Here is a 20,777-nt window from a genome sequence, read left to right as displayed (position 1 = left end):
ATGGGGCAATTGCCAAGCAGCTTGGTGAAAATAGATCAACTGTTGGAGCAATTGTTAGAAAATGGCAGAGGCTAAAGACGACTGTCAGTCTCCCTCGGACTGGGGCTCCATGCAAGATCTCACCTCGTGGGGTATCACTGATGATAAGAAAGGTGAGGAATCAGCCCAGAACTAAAAGGGAGGAGCTGGTCAATGACCTGAAGAGAGCTGGGACCACAGTTTCAAAGGTCACTGTTGGTAGAACACTATGCCGTCATGGTTTCAAATCATGCATTGCACGGAAGGTTCCCCTGCTCAAGTCATCACATGTCCAGGCCCGTCTGAAGTTTGCCAATGACCATCTGGATGATCCAGAGGAAGCATGGGAGAAAGTCATGTGGTCAGATGAGACCAAAGTAGAACTTTTTGGTCTAAAATTCACTCGTGTTTGGAGGAAAAAGGATGAGTTGCATCCCAAGAACACCATCCCTACTGTGAAGCATGGGGGTGGTAACATCATGCTTTGGGGGTGCTTTTCTGCGAAGGGGACAGGACGACTGCACTGTATTAAGGAGAGGATGAATGGGGCCATTTATGGTGAGATTTTGAGCAACAACCTGCTTCCCTCAGTCAGAGCATTGAAGATGGGTCGTGGCTGGGTCTTCCAACATGACAACGACCCGAAGCACACAGCCAGGTAACCAAGGAGTGGCTCAGTAAGAAGCATATCAAGGTTCTGGAGTGGCCTAGCCAGTCTCCAGACCTAAATCCAATAGAACATCTTTGAAGGGAGCTGAAACTCCGTGTTGCTCAGCGACAGCCCTGAAACCTGACAGATCTAGAGGAGATCTGTGTGGAGGAGTGGGCCAAAATCCCTGTTGCAGTGTGTGCAAACCTGGTCAAGAACTACAGGAAACGTTTGCAAACAAAGGCTTCTGTACCAAATATTAACACTGATTTTCTCAGGTGTTCAAATACTTATGTTCAGCAGTGCAAGACAAATTCTTTAAAAATCATACAGTGTGATTTCCTGAATTTGTTTTTTTTTTTTTTTTTTTGTTTTTTTTTATTCTGTCTCTGAGTGGGATTGCACCTACAATGTGAATTTCAGACCCCTCCATGATTTCTAAGTGGGAGAACTTGCAAAATCGCAGGGTGTTCAAATACTTCTGTCCCTCACTGTAAATAGTGAGTGCAGTGATAACTCACGTGTGGTGTGAACATCAGAACAAGAGCAATAATTCTAGCATCAGACCTCCTGTGTAAAATGGTATAACCCGTAAAAGCTTTTAAAACATTGCCTATGGATCATTTATGTACGTAGTTTGTCGCCGTTCCATGGGCGTGCACAATTTTAAAGTGACATGTTGGGTATCTATTTACTTAGCGCAACGTCATCTTTTATATTGTACCAAAAATTGCATATTATATTGTGTTTGCATTAAAATTCATTAAATTTCCAAAAAATTTGCATCGAGAAACTGTATCACCAATAATGCGCGATATCAAAAATTAGAAAACCCTCCATTTTATTCTCTAGTGTCTCTGCTAAAAGCAAAAACTACAGGCGTATCTCGGTTTACGAAAGCCTCGGTTAACGTAATTTTCAGTTTATTAATGAAAATCCATGGAAAATAATTCCTCAGTTTACAAATTGTTTACAAATTTTTTTTGCAATATGAAGTGTATGTCGGTGTTGATTTTTAAATGCAATTGCCGTGTTTTTTTTTTTTTCTTCACTATAGCTCACAGAATTAGCTGTCACTTTCCCTGGAGCTAGAGGATACTTTGTTTCTTTTATGTCAGGAAGCAAACTAAAAGGAAACATTGTTTCTTTTAACTCAGGGAAATAATCTAAAAGGAAACTTTCTTTCTTTAAGCTGTGGGGAAAGTGACAGCTGATTCTCTGTGCTATAGTGAAAGAAAAAAAAAAAGACGGTAATTACATTTAAAAACCGGCACTGACCTATAGGGGTTTATTTACTAAAGCTGGAGAGTACAAAATCAGGCTTGCTTCTACATAGAAACCAATCAGCTTCTAACCTCAGCTTGTTTAATTAAGCTTTGATAATAAAACCTGGAAGCTGATTGGTTTCTATGTAGAAGTGAGCCTGATTTTGCACTCTCCAGCTTTAGTAAATGAACCTCATAGTGACAGTAACTTTTTAAAAACTTTTTTCTGACCTCCGGAAAGGATTAATTGGTTTTCAATGCATTCCTATGGGAAACCGCGTTTCGGTTTATGAAGTTTTTGCAATACGAAACTTCAAGGAGAACGCATTAAATGCGTAAACCGAGGTACACCTGTATATAATGTATGGGGGTTATAAGAAGATTTCTAGCAAAAAATACTGAATTTTACAGTATTCAAAAGTTACAAAATTGTCAGAGAAAGGCTTGGCCTTCAAGTGGATATGTAGGTGCCATCTTATGAGAACCGTTGGTGCTTAGAGGAGTATTTGTACCTGTAGTTCTTCTCTAAGGACTTGTTCACGCTCACTCTGTATGTGTGGTTGGCAGATATCCGTCACTCCAAGGATACGTTTGAAAACAAATATTTTCTGTATGCCCCATTCACATGAAAACATTGCTCTCCTCCATAGAAAGGGCATCATCTTCATGTTAGCAGTACTGGAAGCTTCCTGCACAAATTTTAGTTTTACTGTCACAACATTTCTCTCTGCTCTCATTATTATTATTATTCAGTGTTTATATAGTGCCAATAGTTTGCTCAGCACTGTACATTACAATGGGAGACAGTACAGTAACAATACAATGCGATACATGAGGGGTTCGAGCAGGGGCGGACTGACCATTAGAGCACTCGTGCACTGCCCGAGGGCCCAGGGTCAGTAGGGGGCCCTATGAGATGCCCCTGGTACCTTTTTAGAGGCTTTTTTGGGTGTGGTTTAAGTGTGGGTGAGGACACAGGGGCCCCATGATCCCCTATTGCCCGGGGGCCCCATGAGTTGTCAGTCCACCCCTGGGTTCGAGGGCCCTGCTCCTTGGAGCTAACAATCTAGGAGGGAGGGGAGAGTGGTATTGTTGCACTCTACCTCCCCCACCACCAGCACCACTACTCACCTTGAACTTTGCAGTGATCCTGGAGATCCTGTCAGTAACGGCGCTTCCTGCTGCAGACTGACAAAACGAAGGTCCCTTTCACACTGCTTTGCAGCAAATCCTCAGTAAAAATGCACATGCAATTTTGCTTTGTTTCAGATTGCATTTCCAGTGCGTTTCTGGTGCATATTTTGTTTGCTTGCACCTGTGAAAAAAGGACACATAATTAAAAAATGCACAAAAAACACAACGCAGTTAGTTTTTGATGCATTTTTGAAGAGTTCTCCATTCATTTCAATGGAGAGTTGCATTTTTGGTGCGGTTTTTAAAACTGCAGCATGCAGGACTTTTCAAAATGAACTGCAACCACAGTACAGTGGTGTGAAGAGTCCCATAGGACTTAAAGGTAAATGGTTTTCTTGCAAGGCAAACATGCAGGAAAAATGTCTTTTGTGAAAGGGCCCTCTGGGAATTAGCAGCAGTGTTTCCAGGCAGCCCCACGGACAACTGAATTAGGGCACACCGGCTAACAACAATGCTGCTGTTTGCAAGACCGTGACTTAGTGTTGTCAACCTACCACAGAAAGTGCTGTTACTGGCAGGATCTCCAGGAAGGAAACTTTGTCTTCGAATTACACAAAATGTTTAGCTAAAGAAAACTGTATACGAAGAGGCCTGATGCCAAACATATTGAAAAATAGATTTTGGGTGTACACAGACTTTAAATGATTGCTTGCTGAACAGACCCTGGTTCTCTAGAAGTTGCTGTTTTTTTTTTAGTAGGTGTAACCAATCGGAGTGAGCTGCGAGACCTGTCATAACAAATGAGAGCTCTGGAGCTAAAGCAGGCAGCTGAACAGCGCGGCTGGCACATAGCAATAAGGAAAGTCCCTTCAATATTCAGCCGTGCATAAAGAAGAAATTGATAATCTGGTTTAATATCAGGTCCATTTCTCAGGGCTGTAGAGGGGAATAAAGTTCGGAGCAGCTGGCAGTACAATCAGAACCTGCGGGCACCGGGGCGAGATGACGGCAAATTGCTAACATCCACCTCAATTAGAGTTCCATTTTACTTAATAATGAAGTGCCTTTCTACTTGGTTCAGATTGTGATGGTGGGGAACGGCACTTTTGGATTGCAAACAGGGGACCGTAGCGGTGCTTTTTGTTCAGACTTTGTAAAAGAAACAATTTGTTGTTGCAGCTCTCCGATCCTTGCTAAAACCATCGAAAGAAAATTACAAAGGTTGGCATGTCTATGATAAAGCTGTCCCCCAGGCAGCCCGGCCTTCAGTATTACTTACTGGAGACACCACAAGCAGATTGCTGCCATAAGCGGTATTTTTCGCAGAGGGCCCCTTAAGACAGGGACATGTCATTATTTGTACCATCTTCGTCCCTGCGGAGAGCAGTCGTCATGGCTGAGTCTAAGCAGGAGTGACACTTCAAATTCCTTTAGACCATTCAAGCTGTCTCTCTTGATTTCCCTGAACCTCCAGCTCCTCTGGAGTAATCAGTTCTACTTGTTTCTCTGTTTTTGTTTTTATTGCTTGCATCTCAGCACCACACATATTTTAGCGCATCGCAAAAGATTTTGGGGGACCTTAAAGAAGACAAATTGTTTTAATTGGTTTGTTTCAGAGGTTATATAACAGCTATGCATGCAGATTTCAAAGAAAACAAATCTTCTATAGCTTCCAGAGTTCTAAATATAATCCTAATAATAATTTTAAATGTAATATATTTATTCAGTTTCTTAAGATGGGAAAGCTGCTATTAGGAAAATTGGGATATCTAATGGACCAGGTGCCCAAAACATTTTTTTTTCCATGTGCCTGTCCTAATTTTGAAGGGTTATTTAATTTCAAACTGTTATTTTGGGTTTTACGCCAAAAAGGGTGCTGTATCACTTTAAAAATTATTATGCGTCATAAAATCCAAATATATATATATATAGTTGTGTGCAAAATAATAGCAGTCAGACATCACTAACCTGATCAATCACTGTTTTTGGTAGAAATGATATTTCTACATGGTAAATAATTTACTAGCCGGTGTAGTAGAGTAATAGAAATCCAACAGACCCAACAGTCATGACATGCATGCTGCTGATTCTGTGTAATTGAATCACTAATTGAAAGGGGCATGTTCAAAATAATAGCAGTGTGGAGTTCTATTAGTGAGGTCATTCATTCTTTGAAAAACAGGTGGCAATTATTGTCCTTATTTAAGGAAGGAAGGCAGCAAATGTTGGACATGCTGGTTACAGTGCATTTCTCTCTGAAATTCTGAGGAAAATGGGTCGTTCCAGACATTGTTCAGAAGAACAGCGTACCTTGATTCAAAAGTTGATTGGAGAGGGGAAAACATATAAAGAATTGCAGAAAATGACAGGCTGCTCAGCTAAAATGATCGCAAATGCTTTAAAATGGCAACCAAAACCTGAAAGCCATGGAAGAAAGCGAAAAACTTCCATTCAAATGGATAGAAGAATAGCCAAAATGGAAGGACTCAGCCAACAATCAGCTCCAGGAAGATCAAAGAAGGTGTAAAGTTCCCTGTGAGTACTGTTACAATTAGAAGACACCTATGTGAAGCCAAGCTATGTGCAAGAAGCCCCCGCAAAGTCCCACTGTTGAAAAAGACGTGCTGAAGAGGTTACAATTTGCCAAAGAGCACATTGACTGGCCCTAAAGAGAAATGGTGCAACATTTTGTGGACTGATGAAAGTAAGATTGTTCTTTTTGGGTCTAGTGGCCGGAGACAGTTTGTCAGACGACCCCCAAACACTGAATTCAAGCCACAGTACACTGTGAAGACAGTGAAGCATGGTGGTGCAAGCATCATGATATGGGATGTTTCTCATACTACGGTGTTGGGCCTATTTATCGCATACCAGGGATCATGGATCAGTTTGAATACATCAGAATACTTGAAGAGGTCATGCTGCCTTATGCTGAAGAGGAAATGCCCTTGAAATGGGTGTTCCAACAAGACAGCGACCCCAAACACACCAGTAAACGTGCAACATCTTGGTTCCACACCAACAAGATTGACTTTATGGAGTGGCCAGCCCAATCCCCGGATCTTAATCCAATAGAAAACTTGTGGGGTGACATCAAAAATGCCGTTTCTGAGGCAAAACCAAGAAATAGAGAAGAACTGTGGAATGTAGTCCAATCATCCTGGGCTGGAATACCTGTTCACAGGTGCCAGAAGTTGGGTGACTCCATGCAACACAGATGTACAGCAGTTCTCAGAAACAGTGCTTATACAACAAAATATTCATGAAGTGATTCAAAGGAAAGCAAAATCTTCAAACATTTTTCAGTTTATATAGTGAATGTTTGAGTTTGTAAAGAAGAATACAAACACTGCTATTTTTTTGAACAGTCTAATATTCACTTTTCTTCAATTTTTTTAGAGGAACAACACAAATTTGATATATTGTTCTTCATGTTTTGATTTGGAATAGAATGTGTAGTGTTCCCAATGCATTTGTGTGTATGGAAATAAAAGCTATTAGATTTTGAGCTTTATTCACTTTTTTCAACACACGCTATTATTTTGAACACAACTGTATATATATCTCAAACAAGTATTATTTTCGGTAAAGTCCACCAAACTTAATAAAAATGCAAGTATAATATTCAAATCTATTGTGAATAATTACAACCAAGTGCAAATCACAGAAAGATCCATAGTTCTAAGGACAGAGTTTACACACTTCTTACCAGAAAGATAGGATCTCAAGCAAACAAGATCATGTAAGCTCCGCTGTCGCACAGCCATACACTATAAGATACGACTCCAATCTGTGAGACTTCCACACAGACATCCCATTCATTCTGTGGCTCCACTGCAATGCCTCCTGTATTTCTCCTCATAAATATACCATGTGGTAAGGAATTTAAAAGAGAGAGGAAGCACAAATACTCAGTGCAGCCCATAAAAACCAAGTGAAATGTATTTTGCGCTTTTTCTCAAATGTAGAGAGTCAGTAAATCGCATCAACAGAATCAAATATGGCTCTGCTGGAGCTTCTACCAGTGTGCAGGATGATATCACAGGCCACCAGCCCAACACGTTTATGCCCAAGTCTTCTCCAGTTTCTGGTAAATAGTGGATTGGTAGCACCCAACAAAAGGCAAGCCAAAATTTTTTGGGTTTTTTTCTCTCACTAATCTGAGAAGTATGAGGATATACCTCTGATAGGGGCAGAGATGGTAACATTATTTTGTAGGACATCTGCCATGTTTTTTATTGCTTTGTCTTTCTCTTTCCCGTTATTTCTTGTTGTAACTGGGACAGGAAAGATGTCCCCATTGCTGCTATAAAACATCATTTTACATTCTGATTAAAAGGACAATTTATGTGGAGCTGGGTTTTAGGTCACATGACAAGTTCGAGTTTTAATTGACTCTCTTGGAGAAATCTCTGCACTCGGGTTTCTGGGTCTGCACACCTATTGTGCTCATAATGAGTGGCTCCCTCTAAGTCTGCTGTGTTTATTCTGTTTTTTATGCTATGGAGATCAGGAAAACCAATAATTCACAGGTGGACAGGAACAGAGCATTGAATGATTGTATGGAGATCCCACTGTCTGAGTATGCAGGTCATAAATAAAGGGACTGGCTGCACCCACCACTTGCACCTATAATTCTAATAACCTGCAGATGGACTAATCCAGGGGTTAAAATTTTGAGTCTAGACCTACTAGCTGGGCACAAATGAGGCTTGGAGCACAGGTGCAGTTGCTTCATGTCTGCTCACCGCTCGCCACAGAGGAATTTCTCCTCGCATTTGGCGAGCGGGCGAGCGGCTTTTTCAAGCCCTGGACTAATCCATTACAAAATAGTTGTCAAGGCCATTCATGGTGTGCCCAACATTACTGCTTAGCTGAGGGCATTCTTCACTCGCAACTGCATCCATGGGACTTGATTTGGACAATGTACTGTGTTGGAAACTACATGTCTACCTTTTTTAGGGGTCCTCAGGACAAATGAAACAGCTGCATCCCCTACAACTGGGACACTCCTTGGTTTTAAGGTATTTAAGTTTATCAACTTGTGGTGCACCTGAAAGCACCTCATCTACCAGACTGTGAGGATGCCCAATGAGTACTGGCCCGCAATCTGCCCAGACACTATAACCTAACAGACTTTGAGATAGAAGCTGTCTGAGAAGATATTCCTCTCCCACCCCACCATCTCTTATGTATCTTTCAATAAAACTTCAGTTTTCATTATAGGTACTGCATGTCTGACAGTAAGTATTTTGGTTGTGCCATAGGGACCGCATACCGCTTACAAGGTAAAGTGTCATCATGCCTGATGTAATAACACAAGGAACATCTTGCTCTGTGCCGCACATGTGGCATCATACCGCTGAGTGAATGTAATTTATTTGTGTGATTGGACTTTATGTGGTGTGTTCAGGCACTGTGTCACAGTACAGCCTAGAATGTATAATAAAATAATAATGTCTATAATAAAATATTTGTTTTTTATGTATTCTATATATAAAAATATACATTATTATCTATAAAAAAAAATCCTATAACAAAATAGTCGCCATTGCTGCTATTCTCATTTATGCTTCCATATTACTAAGCCACCAACCTGTAGCAAGTATGTAGACAGTAAAGTGTAGCCCCTATGTGGGGTCATTAACACAGTACAGTAAAGCAGGGTTTATATGAAAGTGTATGTATAACCAAAACTTTTTGGGGGGAAACATTATGGAGGGATTAAATCCCTGCTAGTTTATTTTTTTTTGCTTTCTGTGTATTGTATGGGAAATTTCCCTTCACTTCCTGTCACAAACACAAAACCGGGCATTAGAGGAATTCTCTAAAAATGAGTGGCCTTCTCCACTCATACTGGTGTCCCTGGAACAAGTGTCCCCCTTGGAAGATTTCTTGTCACCTCTTGTTCTAAGAACAACTCTAAAATTTTGGATTTCCCCTTTCTTAGTGACAATAATCGTCAAGACAGATATGGTGAAGCTCCTCAATGGGGACACAGACCGATAATAAAAACCTGACATCGTGTCTAGCCATTCCCCAGTCTATCCAAAGCTAAGAAGGAAAAAGGTTTTAACTACAGGTGCACTTTACCTTGCAGGTAATTTGAATGAAGATAGATCGGTGACTTATAAATTGTCCTTTTTTGTGTTTATGGTTTAGGTGTGTTCAATCTCGGTGTACCTGTAGATGCGTTGTTCTTCATCGGTAACCAGTTGGTAGCTACAAGCCACACAGGAAAAGTTGGAGTGTGGAATGCCGTCACTCAGCATTGGCAGGTAAGTCCTCATCAAGTACGATAACGTGATTACAATTATGATAAATATGGGTAACCTACAGAGGGGGATTTCAGTTCATAGGGCCATGGAATCAACAACTTGTGACCTAATCGTGATTGTAGCATAAACTTTACATTTGACTTCCAATAAGATCATTTTTCAAGTGTACCTCTGGGCATACAGGAAAACAGGTAACAGTCTTAAAGTGATTGTAAAGACAGATTTTCTTTTTTTTTTTTAACCACTGCCCGTCTGGCCCATGTACATAAACGGCTGGACTGGAGCAGTGCAGGAGTGGGTGGATTTATGAAGAAAGATTATTTATTTGCAAAATTTTATAAGAAAAACACTTTTTTTCAAAATGTTTGTACTTTTTCATTTATATAGCAAAACAAATAACCCCAGTGGTGAATAAATACCACCAAAATAAAGTTTTATCTGTCTCAAAAAAATCCTAAATAATTCATAGGGGTACAGTGTTGCATGACCGCACAATTGTCATTCAAAGTGTGATAGCACTGAAAGCTGAAAATTAGCCTGGACAGGAAGGGGGTGAAAGTGTCCGGACTGGAAGTGGTTAAATAACAAACATGTAATACTTACCTGCTCTGTGCAGTGGTTTTGCACAGAGCAGCCCCGATCATCCTCTTCTCTGTTCCCCGGCCGGCACTCCTGGTCGCTCCCTCCTGCCAAGTGCCCCCACAGCAAGCTGCTTGCTATGGAGACACCCAAGCAGGCTTGCTTGGCACGACCACCATTCGCAACTTGTAATTTTTTTTCTCAATAAATAAGAAGACGTTCTCTGATTGGAGAAGTGGTGTCACCCCCCCCCCCCTGCACTTCCACCCTGTCCAATTTGAGTAAGCCTTTTTATTCCTTAAAAAAAATACAAAACGTTCTGTGAATGGTGTCCATGCTGAGTGAATGATCCCCTATGGTGGTTACTATGCAGACATAAGAACAGTAAGAATGTGGCAATCACTGTAGTAATGGTGACCATGGTGATTCTCTGCTTCCACAGCAGACTCATAGCTGTAAAATATGTATATTTACATTGATCTTCACTGGACCAGTGTAACTATACTTTAAAAACCCTACCTGGAGTTCAGCTTTAATATGCAATGTTTCAAAAGAAATTGTGTTCTCTGTGGAAGTTAAAAAAAAAAAAAAAAAAAAAAATACTTGGAAATAATATACTTTCGCAGTACTTAGTCTGCATGTACTTAACGTGGAAAATATATCTGATGTGGTGTCTACTTTAATCTCGCTGGTTACCTGAATTGTTTTTGGACTGACTTTCTTTGGTAAAAAGTCATTAAGCTGTGCGTTCAGAATGAATGAATATTGTTGTCTCCTCAGGTACAGGATGTTGTCCCTATCACCAGCTATGACACAGCTGGCTCCTTTCTGCTTTTGGGGTGCAACAATGGATCCATTTATTATATAGGTAAGATCATTTTTGTTTTTGAAAACGGATAATAGTAGAACACTTGTGGTGAAAGATCAGAAACATCTTTCATCTTTTAATATCTTTTGATTATACCTTACCATCCAGCATGTGGTCATGGTCACCTGATTCAGGGCTGATACTGTTGTCGGCCTTTTTTTTTCTCCCCGCAGATATGCAGAAGTTTCCACTACGCATGAAAGATAATGATCTGCTAGTGACGGAATTGTATCATGATCCCTCCAATGATGCCATCACTGCCCTGAGTGTCTACCTCACACCCAAAACCAGTGAGTTATACAGAGATCTTGTCTGTAAATGGTTTAATTTTTAACATAACTCTTCCTAAAATGAAGGTGTCTAAAGAGTGTCAAATTCCTGGTCCCCATCTGTGCTCAGTGCTTCCTCCTTATGCCTGTGTTAAAACTGTGTACTCTCGTGATAGTATTGGATAACACATGCCTTCATGTGTGCCATCATCTTACCCCACCCATTGTGTTGCCTTTTGTAGGTGTCAGTGGAAACTGGATTGAGATTGCTTACGGCACAAGCTCGGGAGCGGTGAGGGTGATTGTGCAACATCCGGAGACAGTGGGCTCCGGGCCTCAGCTCTTTCAAACGTTTACAGTTCACCGAAGCCCGGTGACAAAGATCATGCTGTCAGAGAAGCATCTCGTATCAGGTACATGTGGAGATTGGCTGATGTTAGTGTATAGTATTCTACATACTCTATCTGCATCTGGTATTGATCATCCAAAATTCAAAATAAATATGTTGAGTTATTGATCTTGTTATATGTTTGGTTATTGGTTACATGTGGCAGGCCTTTTTTTTTTTTTTTTTTTTTTTTTTTTTTTTTAAAGCTTGAAGTCTATCTCCAGGTTGAGACAGCCCCGCCACCTTGAAGGCAGGACTTCTTCTAGGTCCTCTTCTTCCTGGAAAAGCAGAATTGTGTTGACAGTTTAACCACTTGACCTCTGGAAGGTTTTACACCCTTCAAGAACAGAGAATTTTTTGCTGTTCAGCACTGCCCTACTTTAACTGGCAATTGCTCGGTCATGCAACACTGTACCCAAATTACATTTTTTATATTTTTTTTTTCACAGAAATAGAGCTTTCTTTTGGTGGTATTTGATCACAACTGAGTTTTTTTTATTATATAAATGAAAAAAAACAACAATATTTTTCTACTTTTTGTTCTAAAACGTATCTAATAAATGAATAAAAAAAAATAATCCAAACGTCTTCATACATTTTAGACCAAAATGTATTCTGTCTTTGGTTACAAAAAAAAATCCCAATAAGTTTTTATATTGGTTTGTTTGAAATTTATAGCATCTACAGTCTTTGGTATATATACTTGAATCTACACAGCTATAGACACTATACTGGAAATGGCGGTGATCAGTGACTTATACTGGGTCTGTGATAGTGTGGCGGGCAACCTGGCGCTAACGGACACTGTTTGGGAGGGGCGCTAACTGACACTGACTTCGCTAGTGACGCTAATACAGTGATCAGATATAATACTGTACACACTGCACTATACGAAGGACAGTTGGGAAGGGGTTGACATCAAGTGGAAATCAAGGGGTTAATTGTGTGCCTAACAAGTGTAGTGTGTGCTGCTTTTACTCACAGATCTGGCTTTATTTTTTTTCCATGCTTTTCAGGGAGAAGAAACCTCCAGATGGCTGTTCAGTGTGTTTGCAAACACATAACTCTCTGCTGTGATTGGAAATGGCTGATCAGCAGGTTTCAGCCAAAATCATTGGCTGAAACCTGCTGTCAAACTCATCCTGTGCCAATTCACAGGGTCAGCAGGGGACACACGCTTGCATGCCCCAAACCCGTAAGAAAGCAGGCAACATACATGTACATTGCCATGCCTGTACTTACCGCATGCTCTCAATACATTTACTGTGAGCGGGTTGATAAGTGGTTAAGGTTGTGGCACAATCATTGTCAGCCATGATGTTTTTATTATCCGTATGCGTGGGTTGTTTTTTTTTTTGTTTTTTTTTTTTTAATTATGTAAACTTTTTTTAAGTTTTGTATAATTTTTTGTAACAATTTTTTTTTTTTTTTAGGCTCACTTATCTTTTTATGTGCCTTAAAAGTCCCATAAATGCTAGTGAATAGTCCTTTTGTGCTCTGACTAGCTTTTTAACCTCTCCCATAGGAATACACACATCAGTAAACTACCCGACAGATATCCCTTCAAACTCCATGCAACGCTAAAAATAAAACTATTTGGATGTGTATGAGCAGACAAAGCTGTAATAGACTGTAGTTGTGGTTGTAGTATCTGCACTCTTTAGACATGACAAAGTGCTGCGTACATTTTTGTAATAAGGAATCTTTCTATTGCTGCTGATGCAAGGCTTAATCTGGTGTGTTTTCTTTCATCTAGTTTGTGCTGATAATAATCATGTCCGAACCTGGACTGTAACTCGCTTCAGAGGGATGATCTCCACACAGCCGGGATCAACTCCACTCGCCTCCTTTAAAATCCTGTCCCTGGAAGAAACAGAGAGCCATGGGAGCTACTCTTCAGGCAATGACATAGGTACCTTCTTGTTACACTGGCAGTAAAGGTGTTGGTTTTATTCCTCCTGGGGACTATGTAACAGTCTTTTTTTTTTTTTAGCTTAATAACTTCCCTTGTATATACAGTGGGTATAGGAAAGAAACTAATCTGTGGAATGAATTCAGTCCACAAATGGTCACCATCAAATCTAACTGAACTTAAGCAGTTCTGCGAAGAAGAGTGGGCCAATATTACCAAGCCTAGAAGTTAGTAGAGACGTATCCCAACAGACTAACAGCTGGAATTAAAGCAAAAGGGGGTTCAACAAAATGCTGACACAAGGGGGTGATGATCCTTTTTCCAACTCAGTGATTCATTTTTTTTAATTTTTTTTTAATTTTAATTTTTTTCTCTGACATGTTATATCTTTCACTAGGATGTTATAAGTTGCACTGAGTAAATACAGCTGGATAAAACAAAAATGGTGTCTGTCTTCATTTCAGACTGCAAAGCAGCAAAATGTGAATATTTTAAAAGTGGGGTGATTCTTTTCTATACCGATTTTCTATGTGTCAAAATGTATATTATTTACTTTTTCCTTGCAGCATGGGTTTCTTTGTTATTGCCTCTGTGGCCTGCGGCCGCACCACCCACACATTGCAGGACCTGCGGTTGGGTGCCATTAATTTTAATGACACGCCGCCAGCACTGAAAATCGCAGCCGTACTGGGAACCTCCGTTCCCGTGCGGGCTGCGATTTCCAAAGTAGTGCAGAGACTTCTTCCCTGCGTTTCCCGGGGCACAAATGAATGGGCTCTTGTGCCCGCACGAATTGCAGAACCCCCTACGTAAAGGTAGTTCCACATAGACTCAGCCCAATAAAACCACTTCACATATTGCCTTGCCTTGTCACTACCCTGCAGCAGCAGCAGAAAGGTGGTGTTAGGAGAGGAATGAGCATGCCTTGGTTATTTCTCAGGACATGGGCCCTTATCCTATATTTTACTTGTATTAGCTACCAGTATGAATTGTGGCAGGAATTCAGTGCACTAACCACACACAGGGTTTTATCACCTACCTTGAGGAGGAGACCGGAGTCCTTTCTTTGCACACTGCTAGCTTCATGAAGACCACCTCTTTAATGTGCTCTGCTGTCTTTGGTGATGTTAGGAGTTGGAACTTTGAGAGTACTATCTGGTTGATATCACTGCGACTGGTGGTATTTGGCAAGAGTATGTTTTAAAGCACTGAAGTCACCGTTGAGTGCGTAATAATCTGTTGCAGTAGTAACTTGCAGCAGATCCCTAGGTTTGAGTAACCCTGTTGTAGAATGAAGGAGAAAACCCCTGAAGCTAATGTAGAAATGATCATGCGGGGTTAGCAAATGGAAGACTATTCAAAAGTTGCTTTTTGTTTTCATATACAGTACATGGCAGTAATCATTTTTACCCTATCACTCACATGTTGACACTTGTTGGTAATTTATGTGCTTACAGGGCCTTTTGGAGAAAGAGATGATCAACAGGTGTTTATCCAGAAGGTGGTTCCCATCACTAATAAGCTGTTTGTGAGGCTTTCTTCAACTGGAAAAAGGTAACTGTAATCATGATGCATCCCCGGTAAGCTTTGGTGTTGGAGCTTTCCAAGTTGGTTGATGTCACTGTAACCCTCCCACATGGCTGTTACATGGGGAGGTCTCATGCTCCTTGATACCCAGAATCCCCACTCCAGTAGGGCAATGGTTTGTAGAGACCGGAGAGTAGATCAGCCAGTATATATCTTACTAGGGAAGTGAGGGGGCGGGGGGGCCCCTATCGGCATACGCTGTCACTCTGAACTGCGTGGGCAAAGTTACAGCATCGCTTTAGGATTGCTGCATACTGTGCTTGTACAATCTATTTAGTTATGTAGTGAGAGGGCCAACTTAAACACCCCATTTAATGTATTTGGAAGGGCCTGATACTATGACATTTAATCGCCTCCCGCCCACCATATAAGGTAATGATGGGCACAAGGCGATTCTCTTGTTCTGGGAGGATGTCCTATGACGTCCTCCCACTCTAACCGCGCATTAGCGGCGATCAGTGGTGCGCTGTGTCCCTCGAACGGCTCGGTCATGTGATCAGCTGTGTCCAATCACAGGTGATCGCATGTAAATAGGGAAATGCAGGTTATCGGCTTTTCTCTCTTCACGAGCTGTCACGCTGACAGCTTGAGAGGAGAGGAGAGCCGGTAATTGGCATTCCACAGAGAGGACATGTACAATGATCATCAGGGCACTGATGATCAGTGTGCCTTGATGATCAATATAGCCCCAGCACCACCACCACCTGTCAGTGCCCATCAATGCCAGCTGTCAGTGCCTCATCAATGCCACATATCCGTGCCCCCATCTGAGCTGCCTATCAGTGCCATATGAGTGCTGCCTTTCAGTGCCCATCAGTGATGCCTGTCAATACCCATCAGTGCCACCTACCAGTGCCTCCTCATCACTGCAGCCTCATTAGAGCACATCAGTGAAGTGGAAAAATCACTTATGTACAAAATGTTACAACAAAAACTAAGAAAAAACGTTTTTCCAAATTTTTTTTGGTTTGTTTAGCAAAACTAAAAAACCCAGAGGTGATTGCTACTAAAAGAAAGCTCTATCTGTCTAAAAAAAAATGATAAAAATGTCATATGGGTACAGTGTTGCATGACCGCGCAATTGTCATTCAAAGTGCGACAGCACTGAAAACTGGCCTGGGCAGGAAGGGGGTATAAGTGCTTGTAAGGCAAGTGGTTAAAGCACATTTTGTAAAGATATTGTATATATTTGAGAAGCTTAATATATAAGCACCAGCAGAATCAAAAAAAGTAAAAGTTCCTCATAGCAGTAAATCAGCTTCAGCTTAAATTTTTTGCCAGCACTAAAAGATTAATAGCTTGTAGAAGGGTGTCCTGATAAAGGACAGCTTAGTTGGCCAGGCTTTGCCAGAAGTCATGACATTTTTTTTAAATGAATTAGAAAATACCTTAAATCAGTACTGCTGTTAGCCTGACCATACCTCCTCCCCCATCCAGTGGGAATGGGAATGTCTTTTTAATTAACAGTGTCATCATCCAGGGTTGAAGCAGGTGGTCACGGTTTAGCTTTGAATTCAGATAATTCCTTCACACCAAACAAAATGCACAAAATATTAAAGTGGCACTATACTCCCCCACGATCCAGTGATGCAGCGCCCCGGAGATCCCCGCCCGGCTGCAGACCTCTTTGTGCAACTGACTTCTAGGTCTCGATCGCCGGCCTCCTTCATTGGCCGAGTGGGAATGTCGTCACGCCCATGCATATGCAGGAGATTTTATTATTATTATACAGGTTCAGTCAGATTACAGATACACTGTTCAGATTCGACATTTCTGAATTTCTACATGGCTTACTGTACAGGGGCGGACAGGTGGGTAGGTAACTTTAATGCAGAGGAGACAAAGCATGTCTCTTCTGCATTACAATTCCTGCCTGTTCACTCTATTTTATTTATGTAACTAATGTTCCACTTTAAGAATTCACTGTAATTCTCAATCTTATTGAGACCAGGGTCAGGTAAATTCTTCCAAAACCTTCAATGCCCTTACAGTATAAAAGAAGAAAAAAATACTTTCACAATAAAAGTATGGGAATGGGAAGTATGTCTTAAAATTCTGGAAAGCTCTGAATGGGTCTGGGTGTTGATGTGTGGGGAGATAGGGGGTTAGGGGATGAGGTTTCTGGAAGGGGCTGTGGAAAACTGAGGTATAAGATCCCGGGAGGAGCCGGTGATCTTCCAGGAGGCTGGGGGAGTAATGCGCGTGCTACAGGGCCTGGGAAGGACTGTGGGAGGTTGAGAAGCAGTTTGGGACACTGTTGAAGATTGGGGAGCTGCAGTACCCCGTGGCAGGTTGGGGGCCTTCCTTACTAGACTGGAGTATCACTTTAACGAATCAAAATTCAAAGGTGTTTTTCTTGTGCAGAATCTGTGAAATCCAGGCTGTAGACTGCACTACCATCACATGCTTTACTGTACGGGAATGTGAAGGATCTAGTCGTATGGGCTCCAGGCCTCGGCGTTACCTCTTTACTGGACATTCCAATGGTAGCATTCAAATGTGGGACCTGACCACCGCCATGGACATGGTTTTAAAGATAGAGGACAAAGGTAAGTGACAATCCGATAAGGAGGGGGGTTGTGTGGATAGCAGTTGTAGCATTCCTGACATGATGAGCATCTTGCTTCAGCTTTCAGCTCATTGGATGGGCAGCATTGCAGTTGTAATTTATTGTTACTTTTTGCCACAACCTGTCACTGCTGTATGCTGAGAACATTACAGAAACCCTCAAGTGCTCTCAGTATGTACAGATGGCAATACAGTCATTTGCTGCTGCTCTCTGCTCATCAGCTGCTGCAGAGATGGGAACATAGCGGTTGAATATATGAATGTGAAGCATCAAAGGAAGCCCCTGCACTTAAGCCAGAAACACCACTGATTAGATTATGTCTGCTTCGGTTTTTCCAGATGTCTGTGGTCCGACAGAAGAAGAGCTGTTGAAGTTACTGGATCAGTGTGATCTTAGTGCTTCGCGATGTGCTACGCCAAACATCAGCCCAGCCACCTCTGTGGTTCACCAAAGTCGCCTTCGTGATTCCAGTTCCAGGTAAACTACAACAACTGTCAGTCTTGTCCCTTTTCTAGATGTGTGTGCTTTTAACTATTATTCAGGATTTGCTTTATTGCAAGGTTACTAGGTACTCTATGGAGTAGGGATGCACCAATACAGTCTTTATTGCCGGCAAGTACCAGTACCGATACTTTCAGTCAAGTACTGTCAGCACTGAAAGGAGTGGAGAGAAAGCCGCTGGATTTCAAATCCCCGTACTTGTGAAGCTGCTTTTCGTTGTCTGACAGTGGGGGGCTCGGCAGTCTGGTACAGTGGGACCGGGGGTGATGGGGAGGGGGTCCAGTGGATGGATGGAACTGCTGGAGGCTGGGGGGAGAGAGCCATGGAAGAGGCAGGAGGAGCCCAAGCCGCAGCTGATGATGTCCACAGTGGGATAGGGAGCCAGAGCTGGTGGAACCCTTCATACAGGGAGGTTTCCTGTACTGCTCTTTTGTGAACTCAGGTTCAAAGTCACCGACAAGCCTGTGTTCACAAAGGAGCTGTGCAGGAAACTGCATGCAATTCCGACAGGAATCTCACAGCATTCCTGTTCAAATTGCGTGCAATTCTTTGCAGTGTGATTTGAGCCCATTAATTTTTTTTATGGGCTCAAAACGTACTACAAAGGTATCAGTTTCCGGTTTCGGTATCAGGAGCATTTGTACAAGTACATGTGCAAGTACTCTGTATCCGCGCAATCCTACTATGGAGTACAAAATGTGAGCTGGCCCATGTTTAACCACTTGAAGACCAGGCCTGTTCTGACACTTTTTTTTTTTTTTCTTTTTACATGTAAAAATCTATATTTTTTTGCTAGAAAATTATTTAGAGCCCCCAAACATTATATTTATTTTTTAAGCGGAGGCTGTAGAGAATAAAATGGTGGGTGTTGCAATTTTTTGTCATGCAGTATTTGCACAGTGATTTTTCAAATGCAAATTTTATGGAAAAAAATGCAGTTTAGTGAATTTTTGTGCACATAAACATAATATAATACCTAATTTTTTTTTATACTTTTAAAACTGTGCACATCCGTGGAATGGCGACAAACTATGTACATTAAATTATCCACAGGCAACGCTTCAAAACCCTTTACAGTTTATGCCACTTTAGTTTGTACAGGTCGTCTGATGCTAGAATTATTGCTCTCAAACTGATGTTTGTGGTGATACCTCACATGTGTGGTATGATCACTGTTTACATATGTGTGCAGACTGATGCCTGCGTTCACCTTTGCACGCAAGTATGGGGGGGATAGGGGAGCTTTAAAAAACAAACTTTTTTTCTTTTTAATTACACTGTACCTGTTTAATTCTTTTTTTTTTTATCGGCTTTATTGCTGTCACATGGGATGAACAATGTTCCCTGTGATAGTATGGGCAGTGACAGTAACAGACCCCAGATCTCTCCTTTGCCCTTAAAAACATCGGATCAAACCAAGATTGGTGTGACCCAATGCTTTTCACAAACCAGTAATGGCTTGTTTACATCAGGCCATTAGAGACCATAGAGATGATCGGGAATGTTCCGGTCCTCCATCATGTCTATTGTCAGCCGGCTGAGTCACCAGCTGCAGTCTTGGGCTCCTAGGATTGCAAAAAATAGCTATAGGCATCATCCTGGTATTTTTTAAATTTTGTTTTATTATTTATTTATGTAGTGGTATGCGACATTTACAATGAAATGAAATGGTGACTTCACAGAACAGATAAGCCTTACAAAGTAACATTTGAACCTTCAAAATTCCGGGAGAGGTGCCCAGTAAATGGGGGAAGTCAGATGTGGGTCATTCAACTTGGGTCAGAGCGTACCAAAGGGAACAGCAGTACCTGACATGCAGAAAAAAGAAAAATCTCTCAAGTTCTTAAGCACAGAGCAAATGTTATGTATATTAGAGGTATTCATCTGAGAAGCGGAAAAGGTGCCAGTAAAACCACCTGGTCTTATGCTCCTCCGATTTGTCCCCAATAGCAGAAGATCTGTTCAATCATTCACTCTTGCGAGCCATTGCACCACGGTAGGGGCAGCCTGTTGCTTTTAAAGGCTCGGTATGCATGCCCGTGCCACATTTAAGAGCTGTTTGAGGAGACATTTATGATAGCGCTTCTTCGACATAGGGGTGTGGTTAAGGAGGACCGTTGCTGGGTCAATATGCAGAGGTATGTTTGTAAATCTGGACCGGTTGCCAGAAAGTCTGAAGTTTAGGGCATTCCCAGAAAATGTGAAAAATGGTGCCTGGGTGTTGTTCGCAGTGCCAGTAGCGGTTAGATTGATTGGTAAATAGTTTAGCCAAGGCTGATGGGGTTCTGTACCATCGTGTGGTAATTTTGTAGGCGGATTCTTGATATTTACTACAGGAGAACTTCTGCGCAAAGAAAAGGATGCGTTCCTTCTGAGGTTCTGTGAAACTAGTTTGCAGGTCTCGCTCCCATTTCACTTAGAAGGGTGGGTCAGTAGTGTCATGAAGGTCTAACAGAGTTTTGTAACAAGTTGAGAGGGATCCATGGATTGGGCCCTTGCTCAAGCAGAGCTCCTCCAAGGAGTGTAGCTTCTGAGGGAAGAGTGCCGATTTGGGCATAGAACACAGGAATGTGAAAGCTGAATAGCTCTGCACTGATCTAATGCGATAGGTGTTCGTCTATCGAACAGCGTTTTAATGGGAATCAAGTCTACTGGCCATAGGAAATGGGAGGCACGTAAAAGCCCCTTTCAGTTCTGCGTGGTAAAGATCGGGTCCTTAAGGAAGTTCTGGTGTCCAAGGATTGGCGACATAGAAGAAAA

The 20,777-nt window shown here is 41.6% G+C and overlaps 1 protein-coding gene across 1 annotated transcript in view; it reads left to right on the top strand.

Moving 5' to 3' along the window:
* KCTD3 (potassium channel tetramerization domain containing 3) overlaps window positions 1–20,777 on the top strand; it is a 98,141-nt gene that overhangs the window by 64,960 nt on the left and 12,404 nt on the right. Inside the window, exons 10-17 of the mRNA XM_089684811.1 lie at window positions 9,229–9,344; window positions 10,704–10,791; window positions 10,965–11,081; window positions 11,303–11,473; window positions 13,205–13,360; window positions 14,818–14,914; window positions 17,312–17,496; window positions 17,855–17,993. Of these exons, the coding sequence (XP_089540937.1) occupies window positions 9,229–9,344; window positions 10,704–10,791; window positions 10,965–11,081; window positions 11,303–11,473; window positions 13,205–13,360; window positions 14,818–14,914; window positions 17,312–17,496; window positions 17,855–17,993 (1,069 nt within the window). The remainder of the gene's footprint in view (window positions 1–9,228; window positions 9,345–10,703; window positions 10,792–10,964; window positions 11,082–11,302; window positions 11,474–13,204; window positions 13,361–14,817; window positions 14,915–17,311; window positions 17,497–17,854; window positions 17,994–20,777) is intronic.

This window comes from Staurois parvus, unplaced genomic scaffold, assembly GCF_062004578.1.
Source record: "Staurois parvus isolate SC_StPar_1 unplaced genomic scaffold, SC_StPar_1.0 ptg000357l, whole genome shotgun sequence".
Lineage (NCBI taxonomy): Eukaryota > Metazoa > Chordata > Amphibia > Anura > Ranidae > Staurois > Staurois parvus.
Note: the sequence above shows the minus strand (reverse complement) of the source record. Positions and strands in the feature narration are given on the sequence as shown.